The 20,044-nt window shown below is 39.5% G+C and overlaps 1 protein-coding gene across 3 annotated transcripts in view; it reads left to right on the plus strand.

Annotated features, from left to right (window-relative positions):
• Window positions 1-20,044, plus strand: part of LOC105198585 (amyloid-beta-like protein) — a 62,730-nt gene that overhangs the window by 37,659 nt on the left and 5,027 nt on the right. Inside the window, exons 2-14 of one of the 3 annotated variants that reach the window (XM_026135984.2) lie at window positions 2,608-2,661; window positions 3,236-3,367; window positions 5,953-6,079; window positions 10,222-10,312; window positions 11,257-11,387; window positions 17,016-17,256; window positions 17,490-17,700; window positions 17,945-18,127; window positions 18,561-18,632; window positions 18,720-18,910; window positions 19,103-19,203; window positions 19,276-19,502; window positions 19,687-19,833. In XM_026135984.2, the coding sequence (XP_025991769.2) occupies window positions 2,608-2,661; window positions 3,236-3,367; window positions 5,953-6,079; window positions 10,222-10,312; window positions 11,257-11,387; window positions 17,016-17,256; window positions 17,490-17,700; window positions 17,945-18,127; window positions 18,561-18,632; window positions 18,720-18,910; window positions 19,103-19,203; window positions 19,276-19,502; window positions 19,687-19,833 (1,908 nt within the window). Of the gene's footprint in view, window positions 1-2,607; window positions 2,662-3,235; window positions 3,368-5,952; window positions 6,080-10,221; window positions 10,313-11,256; window positions 11,388-17,015; window positions 17,257-17,489; window positions 17,701-17,944; window positions 18,128-18,560; window positions 18,633-18,719; window positions 18,911-19,042; window positions 19,204-19,275; window positions 19,503-19,686; window positions 19,834-20,044 lie in introns of all 3 variants that reach the window. The other 2 variants (XM_026135983.2, XM_026135982.2) reach the window with 2 other exon arrangements.

A 20,044-nucleotide genomic window follows, 5' to 3' on the forward strand; every position in this document is an offset into this window, starting at 1 on the left:
TTAATTTCTTTGTCGCTTTGTCGCTGTCGTCCGAGTATCTGAATAATAACTCACATACATATTCCGCATCCATCATGTACTCTACTTTCGGAAAATTGATACTTAAATCCTTGCGATTTGTCACCTTTGGATTTGACGTTGCCAGCTATCGCTTCCTCGCGCCGTCGTAAATCCGTTCGGCACGCGAAGCGAACGCGCGATTTTTATTCGGGCTGAGCCGATATTTTCCACGGCGACACGCCAATCTCGAATCCCGAGGAGAAGCGTACAACGTACCTCGAAGCGTGACCTCGCGCTTATGGTTGCAGCGCGCACGGTGCATGCCCGATATTTACCAGGTGCACATCTGCAGCTGCATGCGAGGAGCCGTCTCGTCGCGTGATCAAAACAAGTAAAGGTACGTCGATGGCGGCCGCGACGACGTATTCCCTCGCGTTTCCTCGCGAAATTCGATATCCATCGGAAGATACTCGATACGACTTCTACAGACGCGACCTTTCTCGACGGAATATAGACCGGCGATGCCGGGCACGTAGGTGACTTTAGGCGGAATGATCATATGCGGTCGAAACGTCTCGTCGTCGCGTCGCTCAGCCGCGAGACTCCGGAAGGGACTCCCGGGAGAAGAGACTCTCTGATGGGGAAAGTCGGGGAAATTGAAAACGGTCAGGAAGTATCGCGAAGAAATTACTTCCACGAAAAATGAGAACTTTATTACCGCGGCTGCTGTTGCATATCCGATGTGAAAGTAATCGAACTTCGCTACCATAGCAAATTATTTGATATTACAGCGAAACGCGGTTTATATTGAAAAATCTTGCCGGGTATATATTCGTTCGCAGAATCCGCTGCTAAAGCAAATTTAATTTGCCGCTAAAGCGAAATAGGGTCTATCTCTAGTAAATATTGCTGCACTGCAACGAAGCAATTCGCTGTTGTACGGCCGCGCGGAGCCTTGAACGAGCCCTGCAATTTTTATGCGCCGCTCGGAGGGAGTCGAGTCCGCGGCTCCTTCCGATGCACAATTTTACGCGCAATCTTACAATAATCGCTCCGCTCGGGCGACTAGACTCCCTGTTGCGAACCATATATCCGGCGACACCCGGTATAACGAAATTAATATGCTCTCCGCGGCGGTGAACGAGCGGCTAACTGTCCGCAAGTACCATGCCTCCTTGATGCGCTAATGTATTAATCGAGGATCGTCCATAATTATCGGACATTATCGAGCAATATAATTAGTCACTCGAGTATTATGGAACGACGTAATTATGTTGCTACTTCTCCGACGACTTCCTGTTTATACGCAAAGTAGTTGCCGTAACTGGCGTTAACGCGCCTCGTTTCGCCGCTGAAACGAGTAAACGCGAACCCCGCAATCTTTCAATTGCCGATGTTTCTTTTTATTAAGTGACATGTGTACACAGTACAGGGAAGCCTAGACTTGTTTGCCTTTGTTTATTTCGAGTTTAGTAATCGATTTCTTTATCGATGTGTGAAATCTACTTTTTATAATAATATAAAATGTTTTTGCGTAAAAATAACGTTTTATTTCAACTAGAAATGGGATTGAAAATGGGAAGACTCTCTAATAAAAAACCGATTATTAAAATGTCTTGAAAATTAACGTTGGGATTTGGAGACGTAGATGAGATGTGTCGTATTTTTATATAGAGGGAGCTCTGTATTAAAAATACTTTTTGCTTGCTTGGCAGGGCGAAATGAAACGTCCCCATTACGAGGATTTCGCTGCGAAAACGTTGACGTTTAAACGATTGGACGAGATTACAGGTTACTATCGATCGGATGAAACGGATGGGTTTATGTCATCATCTTTAACATATTTCAACCGAGTCAGCATTCGTTTTCGTTAGGTTTTTCTCTTTAAAATAATAGATTTGTCTGCAAAGTTGAATTAGTCCTGCGGAAATAGTCGCGAAATTCGAAGTAGTTTAATTCACGTTAGATAAATGCGAGATAAAAGTACAGTAATATGAAAAGTAAAGCGAATCTCTGTAAACGATAGAGCGCGTCGCAGTTGACTGAAGAATATTCTTGCGTGACCTGTTATTCATCCGATTTCGGATGAATTTCTGTTCTCCCGTCTTCTTTTTCGAGAAATATAATGCAAGATTTTACGGAGCACGTCTTATAAGTGCATGACCTATCTTGAAATAAATATTTACTGTATATTGGTCGATAAGTTCGCTATATTACCTGGCAAGAAAGTTTACGTTTAATAGGAAGGGAAAATATACGCTTACTATATCAAAGAAAAATACATACTTTGTGTGCACTCCAGTCACGTCGGAATAATGCACTCGATCGTCTCGTCGCGTCTCCTTTCTTTTTTTTTATTCGTTAAATACATTTCCTTTTCGTAAACGAGCCAAGCATTTTTTTCTCTCTCTCTTTTTTTTTATTCTTTTAAATCAGGCAGCTCCGTAAAGTGAATAAACTACTTGGCGCATTCTGCCCGTCAAAGATTTAAATTCACGCGAGTAGGTACACGTTTATCCAAGCGGAAAACGTTTTAACCACCCCGTTTCCGCTCCTCCCGTCTACATGCAGCCGCTTTCAAATATTCTCTCTCACTTTGTGTTGCAGGCGGTGTCGGAGAGGCTCGAATTGGCACCAGCTGGCGGAAGATCAGAGCCTCAGGTGAGTACCGTGAGAGACTTTGGTCTAACCTTATTCCCGTTTCGTCGGAAACACCGCAAAATTATACACTTTCATGAAAATTCATCCTCGTTACTCTTCGCTTGAACGAAACACAGCTTCTTATCCATTTAATTAAATCATTAAATATAGATTGCATTAGCAATGTCTATTATATAGTTGTTTATTAAAGATTTAAATATAACCTGACGCGGTGCGCGTAACGCGTTTGTTAATATGAAAAAATAAATCTCTGTGGATAACGTTATAAATTTTCTTTTATTGCAAAAATATAAAAAAAGAAAAGTATACATTTCGAAGTAAACACACGCGTGCGTGTCGTCAGCGTTGACGGACAACTCTTGATAGTCATAAAGATAAAAAAAGAGATAGAGCAATGAAAAAGTTTATTGGCCACCGTTTGTCGAAAAAACAAAGACTGACCCGTCGTTAATTAAGATCCGCCGGCTTCCCGAAAGGCGAAACACACTTTGATGAAGCTGTTGACTGTGCCAAATGTGTTTTCCGCTCGGAAGCTAACGCGTGCCTTTAATGACCGTATCTTTCCTCAACGAAGGTCGCTACCTTGTGCGAACCTGGCGAGGTATACCTTGCGCAGCACATGGGAGAGCAGGGTCGATGGGTCTCCTCGACCGACAAGAAGAGCTGCATGACGGACAAGCTGGAGATCCTGGAGTATTGTAAGAAGGTAGGAAAAAAAGTCTATAAGATCACGCGACCATTAAATTCTTTCACACGTATAACGCCGGAGATCGGCGTTAGACTTGTATATAGTCGATTAAGAGTTATATATAGACATTAAAAATAGATCTCTGACATTTTTCTATTATCATCAAACTTTCTAGCTCTCCGCCTCGCATCGTTTCTCCATCCTACGAGAGAAACGCGCGTAAATATTTTGCTAGACGATCATCCGGAGTTGTTAAAAGAAACATTTAACGATCCGGCGCTGCGCTGCGCCCGCGCCGCTCTCGGTTACATAAGCTAAAAATCAAAGCCACCTGCCGGCTTAGAAAATTGTGCCGGTTGAAATACAGTTTAATTGCGGTTTCTCTCGCAAAAATTCTTACGACTTCTGAAACTGTTGAGCTCTTATTTTCGAACGTTATCGTTCATCTTGCGCACGAAAGGAGCAATTTCGCTGCAGTAAATTCTCCAAATTCAGCTGGATGTAGATCGAATAATAATTTTACGTTGGACCATCCAAAAGCGCGATAACACTACTGCAAAATATTTTGACATTTTAGCAACCAGCTTATAAATATTTTGCTTGTCCAACGTGATAATTTTCACAATTGCATTTCAGCAGAATCGATCCTTCCGTACGCGCGTGAGAAACAGCGCACGTCTCGTCACGTTTTCCTCGAAGCGTCGAGCGAGAGTAGCTTGTTTGTAGCTTATTGAAAAGGATTGACAGTACGGAAGGATTAATGACGGGTATAATAACGAGATCGCACGCCATTTACATTTGGAATCTTTCACACAAGTAGAGCACGGTGAAAGGTGCGAGACTGGCTTATGGATTACTGGATAATAACGTTCTCCGTCTTACGCGGCACGTTCACGCAATCCACTGCAGTGCACGTAAGACAGAGACGAGTGTGCAGTTTGCATATGCGTACGTGCTCGCGCTTGCTCATGCACGAGCACGAAGAGACGAGCTGTTTTCGCCTTGCGCGCGTCGCGCAAGTCGCGAATGCCGATCGATAAAAATCGCTGTCTCGCTCTCGTTTTGGGAAAACGTTGAAATGCAAATTATTCGACTTGGTATTTGAATTATTAAACGAAGTCACGGGGGATCGCGATCAAACTCCCCCTATCTCCGTTCTCACGACTAGGCGAGGCTATTTAGAGAGAAAATCGGGCCACCCGCGAACGAATTATTAATTAAGGCTGGGCGTGTTATTTAACATCGCGCCCGGCGGTGCTGCCGCTGCCCTGCAGGCAGGATTAAGTCGTTTATAATCTTCCGGAGCCGCGTAAATCGAATTTTCATCCCTTCGTTGACGCGCTTCAGTCGCGACAAAACACAGAATTACGCGGTTCGTTACCCTTCCCGCCGTTCCACCGTGAAAATAACGTTAATCTTCGCCGAAGACTTTATTGCGCGAGATTGCCCCGGTCCACAATCGTCGCATCGCGAATTATGTCGTGCTTTGCTTAAATTTCTTCGCGCTTAATACGTGTGGAAGTTCGCTAAGTACGGTATACTCGCGTGCCGCCCAATCTTTCCTCGTCGGGTGCTCGCGGCCGTTATTTAATCCTTCGTAGAGAGATTAAAAGAGAGGAATCTTCGAAGATCCAGTTATTTCAATCCTCATTTAAATTGATCGCTATACAAAATTAGTCAATGCAGAAACTCTCACAAATTTAAATCGAGTTTAGCAAAATTGTGAGCAACGCGACTCGCTTTACTTTTATTTTCTTCATATTCCTATAAATTCTAAAAAAAGATTCAGTACACTCAGAGAAAAATTTCATCGAGTAAAAAATATTTGTTTAGATCAAAAAAATTTGTGTATTGGTACACAGATAAAAAAAAGTTTCTTTGAAGAAATGTTTTGGTTACTCCTTTTATTAGGATTAATAAAATAGTTGGTTTGTCAATTTGATAATTGAAATGTTTTTTATTAAAGGAAAGAAATATATTTTTAAAATTAAAACAACTAAATAATTTCATGCATTTCTTCCTTTGAATTAAATAATTATTTGTTCAAATTATTAAACAAGTAATTTATTTACTTTAAAAAAAGGTTAACAGCGTTATTTCTTAAAATCAAATAAATTTTTATTTGCCTGAAAGATATTTTTGTTTGAGCTTAAAAAAATCAAGTTAAAGAAACGATTTCATCAATTTAAACATAAACCTTTCACTGGATGTAAGTAAATTTAGTAATATTCTTAACGTTGATTTTTATTTCAAGATCGAGATTATGGAAAATATATTTTTACGTGGCTGAATTACATTATCGATTCACTGTTGATACCAACGTCGCGCAGTCTTATTAGATTTAATTTGCACATTACGCGAACACCACGCCGCGAAACAGCTCGCAAGGGAAGGACGTGGTTTTTTGCGGCCTCTTAAACGGAGATTAAGCAGTCGCTCGTTCGCGATAATAATAGGTTCGTCGAGGGTGCGTGTGTGCTCGATAATTACCTCTGGACGCGCGATTGCAGGCTGGTCGAACCACCTGCTAATGTGGTACTTACAGCAGTTACAGCGGGTTCCCTTAATCCGCGCCTGTCTGATTTTTTTTCTTTTTCCTTTAGGCTTACCCCAAGAGAGACATCACCAACATCGTCGAGTCGTCGCACTACGTTCGAGTGAGCGGCTGGTGCAAGCCCGGAAGAACCAAGTGCAAGCTCTCCCGATGGGTCAAGCCCTACAGATGTTTGGGTGAGTAATAATTTTCCTGATATTTCTACATAGAAAAAAAGGTAGTATCAAATCAACAATCTTCGTTTTATATATAAGCAAGAATATAAAAACTTCTTGGAAGAATTTATAGCCTTAAACAGATAGACTAATTTGCTTGCATAAAGAGAAAAATTTTCTTCGTGTAAGCACATTATGTCTGTTTAAGATTATAAATTCTTCCAAGAAGATTTTATATTCTTGCTTATATATAAAAGATTCTTGATTTGATATTAATTTTTTTTCTGTGTACACAGTGGAAAATTCATGTTAAATTTAATATATCGCGTGTCCCAAACGGTCCATTCAAATTTTTTCGTTAATTTAACACAAGATGAATAAAAGTAATATGAATATTGTGTTAAAAAACAAAATATGGAACATACCTCTACAGTAAAATTAACATTTGTAATTTGTTGTTCCGTACATTTTATTCATTTATGTTTTAAAACTACATTACTTTTATGTTACTTGTTCATTCTCTCATAAATTGTGTTATTTTAACGTTAAAAAAATCTTAAATATCGACGTAACACAAAATGTTCGAATAACATAATCGCATTATGTTAAATTAACTCTTGGATATATTAAAATTTTAACACAAAAATTTTAACAGGGACCGCTTTTTAACATAAGTACAAAATGTTTTCCACTGTGTACCGGTAATCTGTCGCAGGTATCGAAAACCTGTGGCATTGCGTGCCACGATCTTTCGTGAGTCTCCGTGGTCAGTGGCGAAAATGGTCCTTTTCGCGAAGTTAAAGATTGAATCTCTATAACTTCAGTAAGTTAAATTATATTTACGCCTCGTGTAGGCGAGAAAGAAGGTCACGCCAATTTTCGCGTATCTGTATCGCGATCAATCTCTTTTCGGGCTTCCGGAATGAACCGCTAATCTGTCATGGATAGCCCGCGAGATATGTAAAACCGCGAGCCGTCTAAACGGGATATCACAATCAATATAATAATGTAACTGTCAGCATATGTGCCAATACCATCAGCAGCGTGGATCTCTGTTTACGACAGTATAGCACGGATCTCAATCCCAATTCGCCGGAGCTGATGGCTGAATACCATGCGTGTAATGTCTGTTTGACAGTAAAGGTTCTCGCGAGACTCGTGGTTCGTTTCTTGGCTTGCTTGAAAATTACGAGGAGAGGACCATTACGCGCGCGCGCACGCAAGAGAGAGAAAGAGAGAGAGAGAGCCGGGTGGGCCGATCGATCGATAATGCGGCAGCGGCGGCGCGGCCGTGAGAAACGGAGGAGAGATCGATCTCCGTCAGCGGGGATTTAGTTATAAATTTAGCAGGTCCGCTCGATCTGCTCCGGACGGAAGAATTCAATTTGTAGAGTCAATATGCTGCGCACCGGACAACGCGATATCTGCTGTCGGATTGTCTGCCCTTGCTGCTGCCTTCCTGATCAGCCTTTTTATCGCGCTTGAGGAACGAAAGAACTATCGCGAACGTGACGTCGCGCAGCAGCGGGATTCAGGATCGCACTTACTTGTCCTTTTATTCCACCCTTCGCGTGTGTATGAGCACTCGACTTGACAAGCCAAGTCTTCTCGTAGCAACTGTATCTTTATTGCGACTCGCGAGCTCTCCTCCATGCGATTGAACGATTCAGCGCGACCTGGGGGTGAAGGCGGGGGGGAGGAAGGAAGGATGGGGGGGGATAAGAAATAGACTCGTAATTTATATTAAGTCTATTTTATATACGACGTTAATTAAAGTGGGCCTTATAAATTATAAACTTACCTCGTTCTAGCGTGGAGCTCTTCAGTTCGCGAGGAATACTTAATTGCGGAATATTCTAAATCGAATAACGCGAGAAGTTTGAAGGAAACGGTAGGAGAAACATGAGACATTCATTAAGACGGTGGAAGAATGTATTTATGCAGGGAGCATCTCGCTATTACAGAATGTAATACTTCGTTTTATTTTAAACGGGCTTTAAAATAATTTTAATTAGAGCGGTATATTTAATTAGATCGAGGTGCTGCAGAAGTAACGATGATAATTCTCTCTCTCTCTCTCTCTCTCTCTCTCTAAGATTTCTTTTGAAAAAAATCCCATCCCAAATTTATCTCGCGAGTCGCCGTTGGATCTCGATTCGATACATATAATTCACTTTGCGAACAATATGTTTCAACGTCCACTTCTTTTCCACTTGAAGTACCTCTTTATCTAGTACCTCTTTTCAGTACCGTTAAAATGAATAATTGAACCAAAACGTGAATGGAGTAATGACACAAAACACTGTCTGTCGTCGGTGATATATTCCCTTGAGTGAGATCCTGTAAGTAGACGAGGCGGCAGAAATTTATTCGTGCACGTTCAGCAGTTAACAGGACGAGAACTCCGAATCCCTATTCCGTATTATCTGTTTTGAACGCGCCGTTAGAGCGTTATAGAGATCCATGTCTCATTTTCTAATCGCGTTAGATAAACGCCATTATTCCAACACGCTGGTCACGTGTAGATGGTCACGGCCGTTCTCTTAACGTCTTCAGCTGATGCGTGTCTCACGTCCTACAAAGGTCCATTAACCACTTCCTTGTCGAGCGATTCACACACACATATATAAAAAAGAAAAAAAAAGGGAAAAACGAACCGTAGAGCGTCGGGTTTTTTAACTGTATTTTTATATAATTATCTCGTTTTGATGGTACTTGAAACGCTTCTTGCGAAAATATACCACTTGCAATTGTTTGCTTTTCCTTACGTAACTTCCGCCGCAATCTTTCGCAGGAGGATGATACGCGAACGTACATACACGGACAAATAAAGCGAGTGGTTAATACCCTCGAGGAGTCTGCGTGACTAGTTCTATTGATCAGCGCTGGTGAACGTACCGATGCGTCATCCGCGCTAGACGCGTGTTCATTCCGCCGTCTCGTCTTTCTCTCTTGCCGCGCGCTCTTCCGTCACGTTCTATCACGAATGTAACAGACGCTTAGATAAATGTAGTACTGAAAAATTGTTACTCTTGCTGTTTGTATTCCGTGCTTCTCTACATTGTACACGAGATACCCGCAAATGCAGATATCGCGTGTATATTTTTACATAATCATTTGTATATGCGAGTGTATGAGGAGTGTCCCGAACATAAATATTTTACCAGCGGATTCTCCGATAAATCTTTAGGAAAACTTTTCCGAGAGGCCATTACTATGCTGAAACTTTTTAATATTCAACATTAAACGACTTGATAATTAAACCCGGAATTAAAATTCTGGGAAAGTACTCTTGAATTTAAATGAACAATAAAGTCTCGTTATTTGCTTCTCTACTTTAGAGTATAATTCGAGAAAAAATTTTTCATCCTAAATTGTTTATTATTTGAAGGCTACTTAACATTTTAGTTTGGGATAAATCTCTTCTGGACTGGGTCAAAGACTGGGTCTGTCGTTAAAATTGCAGCTAAAAGTTATGAAAAAGAACAGAAAGAATTTAAGGGATGTTTTTAATGTTTTAGTAATATATGTAAAAAATTTGATTTCATTCGTAATCCTGCTTTCACGTCAAGTAAGTACTGTGAAAAAGCGATATTTTAAAAGAATCAGGAGTGAACAAAAAATTAACTAACTTTAAACGAATACGATGGACTAGGTGCTCAAATTTTACACAGCCACTTAAAGATAATAATAGTACAATCTATGAAATTTTCATGTTTTTGATGAAGCAGATTGGAGATGTGACGCACACATCCTTAATGTACGAAGAGTTTAAAAATGCAGTGATGTAAAATTTAAGTACCGAATGTATAAGATTTATTTTAGATGAGCATGCATAAAGTACCACGGTTGGAGGAAATCCCTTATACGTGGGTTCGCTATTGATTTCAGGCGTTTCATATATCTCGATATATGCGCACGGGTGTATAAATAGTCATCGACAGATTCGTGCTTCGACTGCCAATGTAATTCGTCGCAATATAATTCGTAGAATCCTCTTTTCGCAAAGAGAAAGAGAGGGAGAGAAAGAGAGAGATTCATCGTCAGCGTCGGTCGGAAATAGCGAATAAGAATAAATACCGGTGATGCACGACCTTTACCAGTTTAATCGAGCCTTTCCTCAAATTCGAGCCACTGCAATATGTACCGTTTTCTACTTTCAGAGGGACCCTTCCAGAGCGACGCACTTCTCGTGCCGGAGGGCTGTCTCTTTGATCATCTTCATAATCAAACAAAATGCTGGGAGTCTCACAGGTAACGAGTGTATTTGTGCGCGAATATCACCTGGGCCAAACGGAATTAATTCTCGAGCGAGTTTAGATTCACAACGTCGCGTCAAAGTGATCGAGAGATTCGAAAGAATAGCTTAAACACGGTCATTCCGTCTCTCCGCGAAGAGACACTCTCAATGTTTGATCCAATTATTCCAACGCGCTCTGCCAAATTTATTATTTCTATGTATTATTACACTGTTAAATATTAAAGAATCAAATTTAAATTAATTTCTTGAACTGAATAACATTTTCTTATTTTTAACTTCTATACGCGTTGAAATTTATTGTTTTAACCCAAAATGTATAGTTGAATGAACAACCTCATCTGATTAACCCATTTCTGTGGTTAAATTGCTTAGTTTCAAAGTAAGTACCTCATTAACGTGTGCACCTAGTAGATAAATTTAATTCGAGTCAAATTTAACATTCTTAAAGTTAACTTGGTTAACTTTATTGTTTTAATTCAAATTGACGACATATTAAGTAGGAGACCTACAAATGGCGAGCTATAATAAAAAAAAAAAACTCAAGTTGGGTAGAATTTGACAGTGAATTTAACAGTGTGTTATACTATTTGTTTACTTACTTACATTAACGATTTATTTTTAAAAAATAGGTTTTCCCTCGCCTTTGTTTTTTACGCAACGCGTACATATTACCCTAAATTAATTTTATCATATTTGCTCATTCCATCTCATTATTCTGTCACATCATCGCGTATAACTAGGGGCTACATTAAATTACTTCGCTAATGAGTGACAGCCTAGCTGCCGGCGCGTTTATTTTACACCAACTCCGTATTTTACGTCGGCGGAGATCGCGGATCAAGGCCCGTTTATCGCGTCGCGGTAGATCAGGAGCGCGCGAGCGTTCCTGCTTCTCCGACTATACACGTGACTGCATCAAGGGGATTCACGTTTCCAGATGGAATGCCACGGCAGCGGAGACTTGCCGGGAGCGAAACATGAATCTGCGTAGCTTCGCGATGTTGCTGCCGTGCGGCATATCTCTGTTCTCCGGCGTCGAGTTTGTATGCTGCCCGAAACACCTGAAAGGTACGTAACGTACGTACGCTCATGCCTTATCACCATTCATTCGTGTTTTCATTTCACGCGCGCGCGCGCGCGCCGAAGATGCGGCGAGTCACGCGGATCTCGCGGACGGAGAGAGAAGGGACGAAGGGCGGAGACGACTGACGAAGAGCGAAACGCGCGAGCGAGCCATCGCATCGCGTATTTTCGTATTTCGCGAGTACCGCACCGGCACTCACGTTCATCTTCATGCATATTCTATCGGTGCGAACGTTTCGCTGCGTCCGCATCTCCATACCGTGACATCCTTTCCAGACGCGAGCTCGCGAGCTCGGGTGTCTTCTTGGCGCGAGGTCATTTTACCGTAAAGTGGAAATACTTGTGACGATCTTATTTCGAGATTTAACGCGCGAATCCCCGCCTGTCTCTATCGGATACCTTGAGCTTTCGATGTTAGAAAATTAAATTGCACTTCGACCGATAGTTTGCTACGTAAAATGCCCGTGAGCAAACGCTTTCACGGATTTTGGGGGATTGGATCTTTTAAATGAAGTTTTGCTCAAAAACTCTCGAAGAGAAAAATTCAAGAATGGCGTTTATGATTTGAAATAAAATCGTCATATTGCTACCTCTAATTACTAATTAGAATTTATTGTGTGTGTGTGTGTGTGTGTGTGTGTGTGTGTGTGTGTGTGTGTGTGTGTGTGTGTGTGCAAATGGATGATGAAAATTTAAAATAATTTTATTGAATGCCAAATGTTCATCGATCTGTACGATCCATTTGGTTTTTCGCACTGCTTTTGTCATTTCGTTTGATGATACCTATCGAACGTTTTACCCCTCCCGTTTTTAGCTTTCAGCTTTTCAGCGCCCTACATTATCCGATTTTCGTTTCGATACTACTATACGTCGCACTATATTATTTCTTTGCCTTTCTGCTATTTTTCATTTTGCAGGGCGGTACGATTAATGGAACACATGTCTATCAAAAAACATATCGGAAGAGAGAAGACGGCGAGGCATGAATATTTACGACGAATTCGCGGCGTATTTATTGCACGGTGGAAATACGCGGCATTTACGCTGTTCGTTTCCAATCGACTGTCGCAAAGAACAAAGAGAAAGAAAGAGAGAGAGAAATAGAAAGAGAAAGAACGGCTATAGGAAGGCGCAAAGAGGGTGTATTAAACGAGGGGTGCCACCTACTTCGCCTCGTCTCCTTCACTCCTTCCTCGTTTCCTTCCAGCACCCCGGCTGGCTCGTGCCACCCTTCACAAGCTCTCCCTCTTTCTCTTTCTCTCTCTCTCTCTCTATATATACGTGTATATATATATCTCTCTTTCTCTTCCTCTCATCGCAAGCTCTCTCTTGTCTTCTCTCTCCCTCGTGCAATCAATAATGTTCGCCGCCGACGTTCCCGACGACTGCGCAACGTAACACGCCGTAGCTTTCGGCGTCGCTGCGCAACTTTTCTTTCCTATAAACCATGTATATAATGGGCTCGATTAGCACACAAGGGATTGTCCGTTTTGCCCGCTGTGTACCGTCCGCTTGAATCCTATATTCCATTCTTTTCAGCATAGGTATAATATAACTTTCGGAGATGACGTGTCGTCCAGGGAATGAAAAATGGGCAGCGCGACCTAAGCCAATATAAAACCGGGATACACGTTTGGGGTATGACCACTAGTCACGCGGACCAGTTCGGTAATTGATATACTTGAATAGAACGTAGAATTTCCATTCTACGAAATTAAATATTTCAACAAGCTTATTCATTGAAGTGGATGAGTCTTGACAAATAAATGTTTTAAATCTTTGAAAGAGCCTTGAGTGCGAATATTTTAGAAACATGCTTTAAGTTCATAGAATGTGCTAATCTTATAACATTCGTTATTGACACTGACAACATTGAATTTCCGTCATCGTACTCTAGATGGAGTCGGATAAATAATTTCTCGTATTCAAAAATACGCAAACAATTATATAAATATGTGTAACATAGAAAATTATCTAGTCTAGTCATAACTAATCATATATATATATATATATATATATATATATATATATATATATATAACTGTATATAATTTTATTATTTATAATATTATTGATATGTGTTGATGTGTATTTGATCGTAATATATTATGTCTGCGTCGTAATATATTATGTATCTTTGATCGTAATATATTATGTATTTTTGGAAGGTGGGGCAATCGCTCCACCAATAATAAAATTGCAACACAACATAAATTATTATCAAAAAGAACTTTGAAGAAGCATAATCACTCATTCTCAGAAATCTTAGTCGATTTTTTTAGTATTGAGATTAATTCCCGTTTTAGCAATTCGTGGTACTTTTTGATACCTTTTCTCGCAAACGCGCATACGAGTAAACTACGAGTAATTACAGTTGGAAAATTATATTTTTATTTAATTAGTATTATATTTTTTTATATAATATATACAAAAAATATTTTTCATGTACGTGTAAAATATTTTGAAAAATTTGATTCATGTAAAATTGCTTTATAGGTAGGAACTGTGATAGTTGTATTTTTTATATTAATATACATACCAGCATGTTTCAATATTATTCTACTTGAAACGATATTTAGATTTCACAACAGACGGTATACATATATTCAACTGATTGGTTTGAAACCGATATTTAGGCTTACATTTTCAAAACAGTGAATCCAAGAAAATCGACTCTCATCTAGGAAATACTAATACAAGCAAAAAAGAATGTTGCAAAAAGGCCGATTTTTGCAGTGTTCGGGAAAAATAAAATCATATATAGAGGCGAGGAATCTGATGCTAGTTTAAATTACATCCCATGACAGGAACACATAGCAAATTGTATTTAAATCGGTCAAACGCGTATCGTCGCAGTCATCCGTGAGATTGAATGCTGTGCTACATATATCGATAGTACATAGTGTGATACATCATGTTTTGACATTAAAAATACAAAATATTTTGTAAAAATCTTAAATTTAATAATAAAAATATCAAGCGTAAAGGAAAAATTTCATGCGCAACGTACATCGCGACGGTGGGGGAAGAACCATCTCGAACACATTTGTGTAAGCATACGGACCATTGCGTCCGACATTTTTAATAAATATAGCATTTTTATAAGATGTATATTTTTAATATCAAAACGTAATGCATCACACTGCACTGTAGACACATATAGCATATCGATCCGTTTCGCCGAATAACTGCCACACGTTTTCCCGATTTAAATGGAATTTTTATGAGTTTTCGTCATGTGACGTAATTTTAACTAGCATCATCAGATTTCTTCCCTTAAAAATTATAAGAAATTATATTTATTTAATTTTTTTTATTACATGAAAAACAGATTTTTCGTAACACCCTTCTTTATACAGCCATAAAAAAGTAGCTTAAACAAGAATATAAAACATTGATGTACTTAAACAGAATGTAGAATTTTCATTCTACGAAATTAAATATCAACGAGCTTGTCTGTTAAAGTGAAAGAATTTTAACATATAAATGTTTACATCTTTAAAAGAGCCTTAGGTACGAATATTTTAGAAACACGTCTTAAGTTCATATAATGTACTTATTTCGTAACTTTTGTTATTAACCCTGACAACATTGAATTTCCGTCATTGTACCTTAGATGGAGTCGGACATAAATAATTTCTTGTATTCAAAAATATGCAAACAATTATATATAATTTTATTATTTATATTATAGTTATTTATATTATAATTACGTGTGTAACATTACTTATTTTTGGAAGGTGGACAATCGCTCCACCAATAATAAATTAAAATAAACATAAATTATTATATTTAGGCCAAAGAACTTCGAAGAATTTCACGATCATTCATTTTCAGACTTTAATATCTTTTTAGTATTAAAATTAGCTTTTATTTCAGCGATTCATGACAGTTCTTGACACCTTTCTTTTCATACATATAGGAGTGTACAACGAGTGATTATAATTAGAGAACTATATTTTTATCTAAATGGAAAATGTCAGATCATTTTATGTACATAAAATATTTAATTTTTCTTCTTTTTATAAACAACCGCTACTAACATATTGCTAACATACATTGTACCTAAATTCTCTTTTACGATGTAATTTAAAAACTCTTTTTGTTTGCTCAAATATCATCTGTGCTTTTGAAAAGATATCGTTTTCTGCATTTTAAATGATAACTCACGGTTAAGCGTTTTGTAAAAGCGCGACTTACAATCAATGTTTAATTTGCCAAAATGAGATGTCAAACTTATTCATTAAAATGGGTGGATCTTGACAAATAAATATTTGCATCTTCGAAAGAGCCTCGGGTGCGAATATTTCAGAAATGTTCTTTAAGTTTATAGAATATGCTGATCTCTCATAACTTTCGTTATTGACATTGATAACATTGAGTTTCCGTGCATTCATCTTACATCCCTTTCCACTCGACACTTCCCCTGATCGATCCCGGATAAACCGCGTCCTCGCGAGGAATCCATAACTCTCTATGACGAACAACTGTGACATAAGGCATCCCCGCGGAAACTGCCAATGCGTGCAGTTATCGCGTATCTGCCGTGTGACCCAGATAAAAGGACGACAAAAGAAGTGGATATGGTCAGGTGGGGCTTTTGTCTGCTTTTGCAGAAGTCGAGAAGTTGTCTCATCAGAGCACCTATTCTCAGCGAATGAGACACATCTCTCGAGAACGTAGTTAGCCAAGATGCAAGATCCCCTCCCCTGCTTTCTACGAAGTAACTCGGCCAAATTAGAATTTCTATGCTGGAAAGATGCGGAACACACCGGGAGAAGAGCGAAATACATTTTACGTAGTTAAAACAGATGCGAATTTCGTGAGTGGCAATCCTCTCTCCTGATCATTTGCACGCTGATCTCATTTTAAAATGTTGTAATCTATGTCTTTTGCTAAATAAATTCCCATCTTCTTAATTCTTCCTAATTATCTTTTACAGGCTAAATGTCCGTTCGTAGACACCGTTTCGTTGTTTAGCTCGATGTATCTTTACGTCGGAGGAGGAGAAGTCGAGGCCATGTCTTTGCCGTCGTGAATTATATCTATAAAATTGTCAAACTGTATTATGCTGACGCATCGCCGGCCTTTTCCAAGTGTATTGATGAATAATCAAGTGATTGGTGACACTGGCAGTGTATCACTGGCGCGCATTGATTTAGATTATGGACCAGAATTCCGCGAAGCTATCTGTGGCCAGCCCAATCCCGTCCATTTACTATTCAAACAATGGCAGTCGATATACTGGAATGTGCGCGCAGACAGGAATTCCAATAATTGCACCTACCGCGTCACGTACGTACACGTACGTACGTACGCGACGTGTGTGTGTGTGTATGTACGGCGAATCGTTATCGTTAAAACGACGCAAAAGAAAAAGAGGGCACTTTCGCATAATCAAGGATGAGTGCGGTATACGCAGCAGTATTAATTAAACGACTTTTGTTTTCCTTTTCTTTATGCAGGTTTCTGCGCGTTGGATAAAAGCGGCGCTGGAGAGCTTATTTTTAGAACCAATTGTCATCATTGCACGTTTTATACACTTATGTAACGATAAATCATACCGATCATACTGCAGGTGTAGCGAAAAATAACGCGCGTAACACTTTGCAGAGAATGTGAAGGTGAAGAAGCCGATCGATCTGCCGATACCGAAGAGCGTGGACGACGATCTCGATGAGGACGAGGACGATATCGATGACGAGGATGACCTGGACGGCGACGCTGAGGACGAAGACGCTGAGGACGAAGACAACTCTGACGGTGATCTCGAAGATGTGCTGAGCAATCAACCGGATGAAGACGAAAGCGAGGAGGAGTATGACGATCTTGATGATTATGACACAACTACCAGGTAGTTATAAATAGCATATCCATCTTTGCCTACAAAATCTGTGATCATACGATTGCATATGATCTTAAGTAAATATTATTTACGCTTAATTTTCTTTTATTGAATTAAAAATTATTGAAAATTAATTAAATCTAAAATAGTTGCAAAATTAAATAATTAATAAAAGTAGGGTAAAGTAGGGTTCACGTAATATAGACACAAAAGTTAAATATTTATTATAAACTTGTTAACAGTCGACCATCGACGACCGTTTCGACGACGGAGAAAAGCAAGCAAGATGCAACGGCGATGCCGCTGCCGATTAGCACGAGCACACAGCAGCCTTCCCAACCGCAGGGCACTCCCGATCCTTATCTGACGCACTTCGATCCACGGTCCGAGCATCAGAGTTACAAGCAGGCTCAGATGCGACTTGAGGAGGTGCACAAGGAGAAAGTTACGAAAGTAAGTTCGATTAATCGCAGTGGAAAAAGTAACATTAGCGTATGTATCGTACCGTATATCTTCACCTATTTAGCGTACCGCATATCTTTGCCTATTTACGAGAAAGCAAAGGTATGATTCTTTTATGTCGAGCCATGAAATTTGTATTTGAGAAGAAAAGGTACGAAAGATAAGGGACTTTTGGAAGACAAGTATTATGGCGCGGGACACTGGTGTCGAAATCTTTGTGCTACAACGCTTTCAGGTGATGAAGGATTGGAGTGATCTCGAGGAGAGATATCAGGACATCAGGGCTCACGATCCCGTTGCCGCAGATGCTTTCAAACGCTGGATGACAGCGCGATTCCAGGAGACGGTTGCAGCGCTCGAAGAGAGTGGCGCGGCGGAGAAGCATCAGTTAAGCGCAATGCACCAGCAGAGAGTGCAGGTACGTGGAAACGTGTGATAGGATACGAATCGTCTTTTTTGAGAAAGTCGCTCAGCTTTGAAACTTATAAATCTCAATAAAAAAACGAACGTGAATCGATTTTAATAAGATTTTCTAAGTTGGAGTTTTATTTTATTTTCCAAACAAGTGATTTACGCGAACGTTTAAAACGATGTTTGATAAGGATAAATCTTGTTTATGACAATAATCGATATTATTGTCTATAATTATTATTTGTCTTTTACCAATAAAAACGTAACGATTTGATATATTTTTTTTTCTTTATAAAAGGATAAATGAGTTATTGTACGAGCATTTTAAAAACAAAAATCTATTCATATTTTTTATTAATAATTTTTTTTTTATCCAGGAGCGACAAATAATAATCTCTTGTATTTGAATAAATTATCTAATAATAATTTTTCCGTTGCAGGAAGCGGTCAAACAGAGGAACGAGGAAGCTATGTCGTGCTACACTGCGGCCCTTAACGAGGCGCCGCCAAATGTTAGTTTTGTGTAATATATTTTTGCACAAAGAACATTTTTTTATATATTTTTTTGCCTGACGATCGATCTCTTTTATGTTCTCTAGATGCACCGTATTCAAAAATGCCTGCAAAAACTGCTCAGAGCCCTTCACAAAGACAGGCACCATACAATAGCCCATTACAAGCACCTCCTTGACAGCAGCTTGGAACAGGCTCAGCGGGAGAAGCCAGCCACTCTGGAGCATCTGGCGGAAATTGATAGGATTACCAATCAGAGCCTCTTGATGTTAGAACGGTAACGTATATTTTATTCGTACATTTTTACTTTAAATATTTCAAACACGCGAAAACGGGCCACGCGATACGTTGCATGCAAAGTAAAACCGCAAAAACGTTAGGGACTCATTTTTTCTTTTCTTATGTTCAGATATCCAGACCTAAGCGCGAAGATCGGCCGTCTTATGGACGATTACGTTTTGGCCCTCAGGAGTAAAGATGAAACTCCGGGATTGCTGTTGGCGATGACGCGTGAGGCGGAGGCAGCTATTCTAGACAAATATCAGGCCGATGTCGCTAGCAAACAGCAAGGTATTTATGGCAAATCCGTCAAAAAAATTTGTACGATTGAGCATATCTTACTTACAAAAATAAAATTTACAGAAAAGGAACATCAGAAGCAGCTCGAGCGAGCGCGCAAGGAACAACGTAAGGCAGAACGCGGAGAGCTACGCACAGAGCAAGAACAACACGAGGAAAGCGACTCGGCAATCGATACTAAGGATATTCCTCAGCAATCAGAGCAACCCGCCGCGGTTGCTGCCATGCATAATGAGGGGGTGGTTAGAGCAGCCCACAGCATGAATCACGACGTCTCTCACTCCGAGCCAGTAAGAAAATTTACCCTAACTGTAAAGCCTATTTATGTCATTGTGTATAAAATTTGGCTGTTTTTTTATTACTTATTAAATAAATTGTTATTTTGGCATCATAGCTTCTTACGACATGAGAACAAGAAGAATATTTTTATAAGTTTTTCCTTACTGAAACTCACAAATCCCATTAATTTTGCAGGGTTATTCCGTAAGACGAGAAGTGTATCACAGAGAAAGTCGATCCGTTTACTTTACACTTGCGTTTGCTGGCATAGCACTCATGGCGGCTGTAGTTGTTGGTGTTGCGGTATTCAAGAGGCGCAGTGCGAGAAGCCCTCACAGCCAGGTATGCTATTGTGTTGAAAGACACGTCAGTGTCATTGCAGCAATATCTGCAGTATTTGCATTATTATTAATCGGTAGTTATTGTGCAGTGATTGATATTTTGTGTGATACTTTAATGCGTGATTGAAACGGAAATACATATAATTGATGAAAAGTAATACGTTATAATTATGTATTGATTGACACGTTAATTGACAATGTAATGTGATAAC

The sequence above is a fragment of the Solenopsis invicta genome, chromosome 8, assembly GCF_016802725.1.
Source record: "Solenopsis invicta isolate M01_SB chromosome 8, UNIL_Sinv_3.0, whole genome shotgun sequence".
Classification (NCBI taxonomy): domain Eukaryota; kingdom Metazoa; phylum Arthropoda; class Insecta; order Hymenoptera; family Formicidae; genus Solenopsis; species Solenopsis invicta.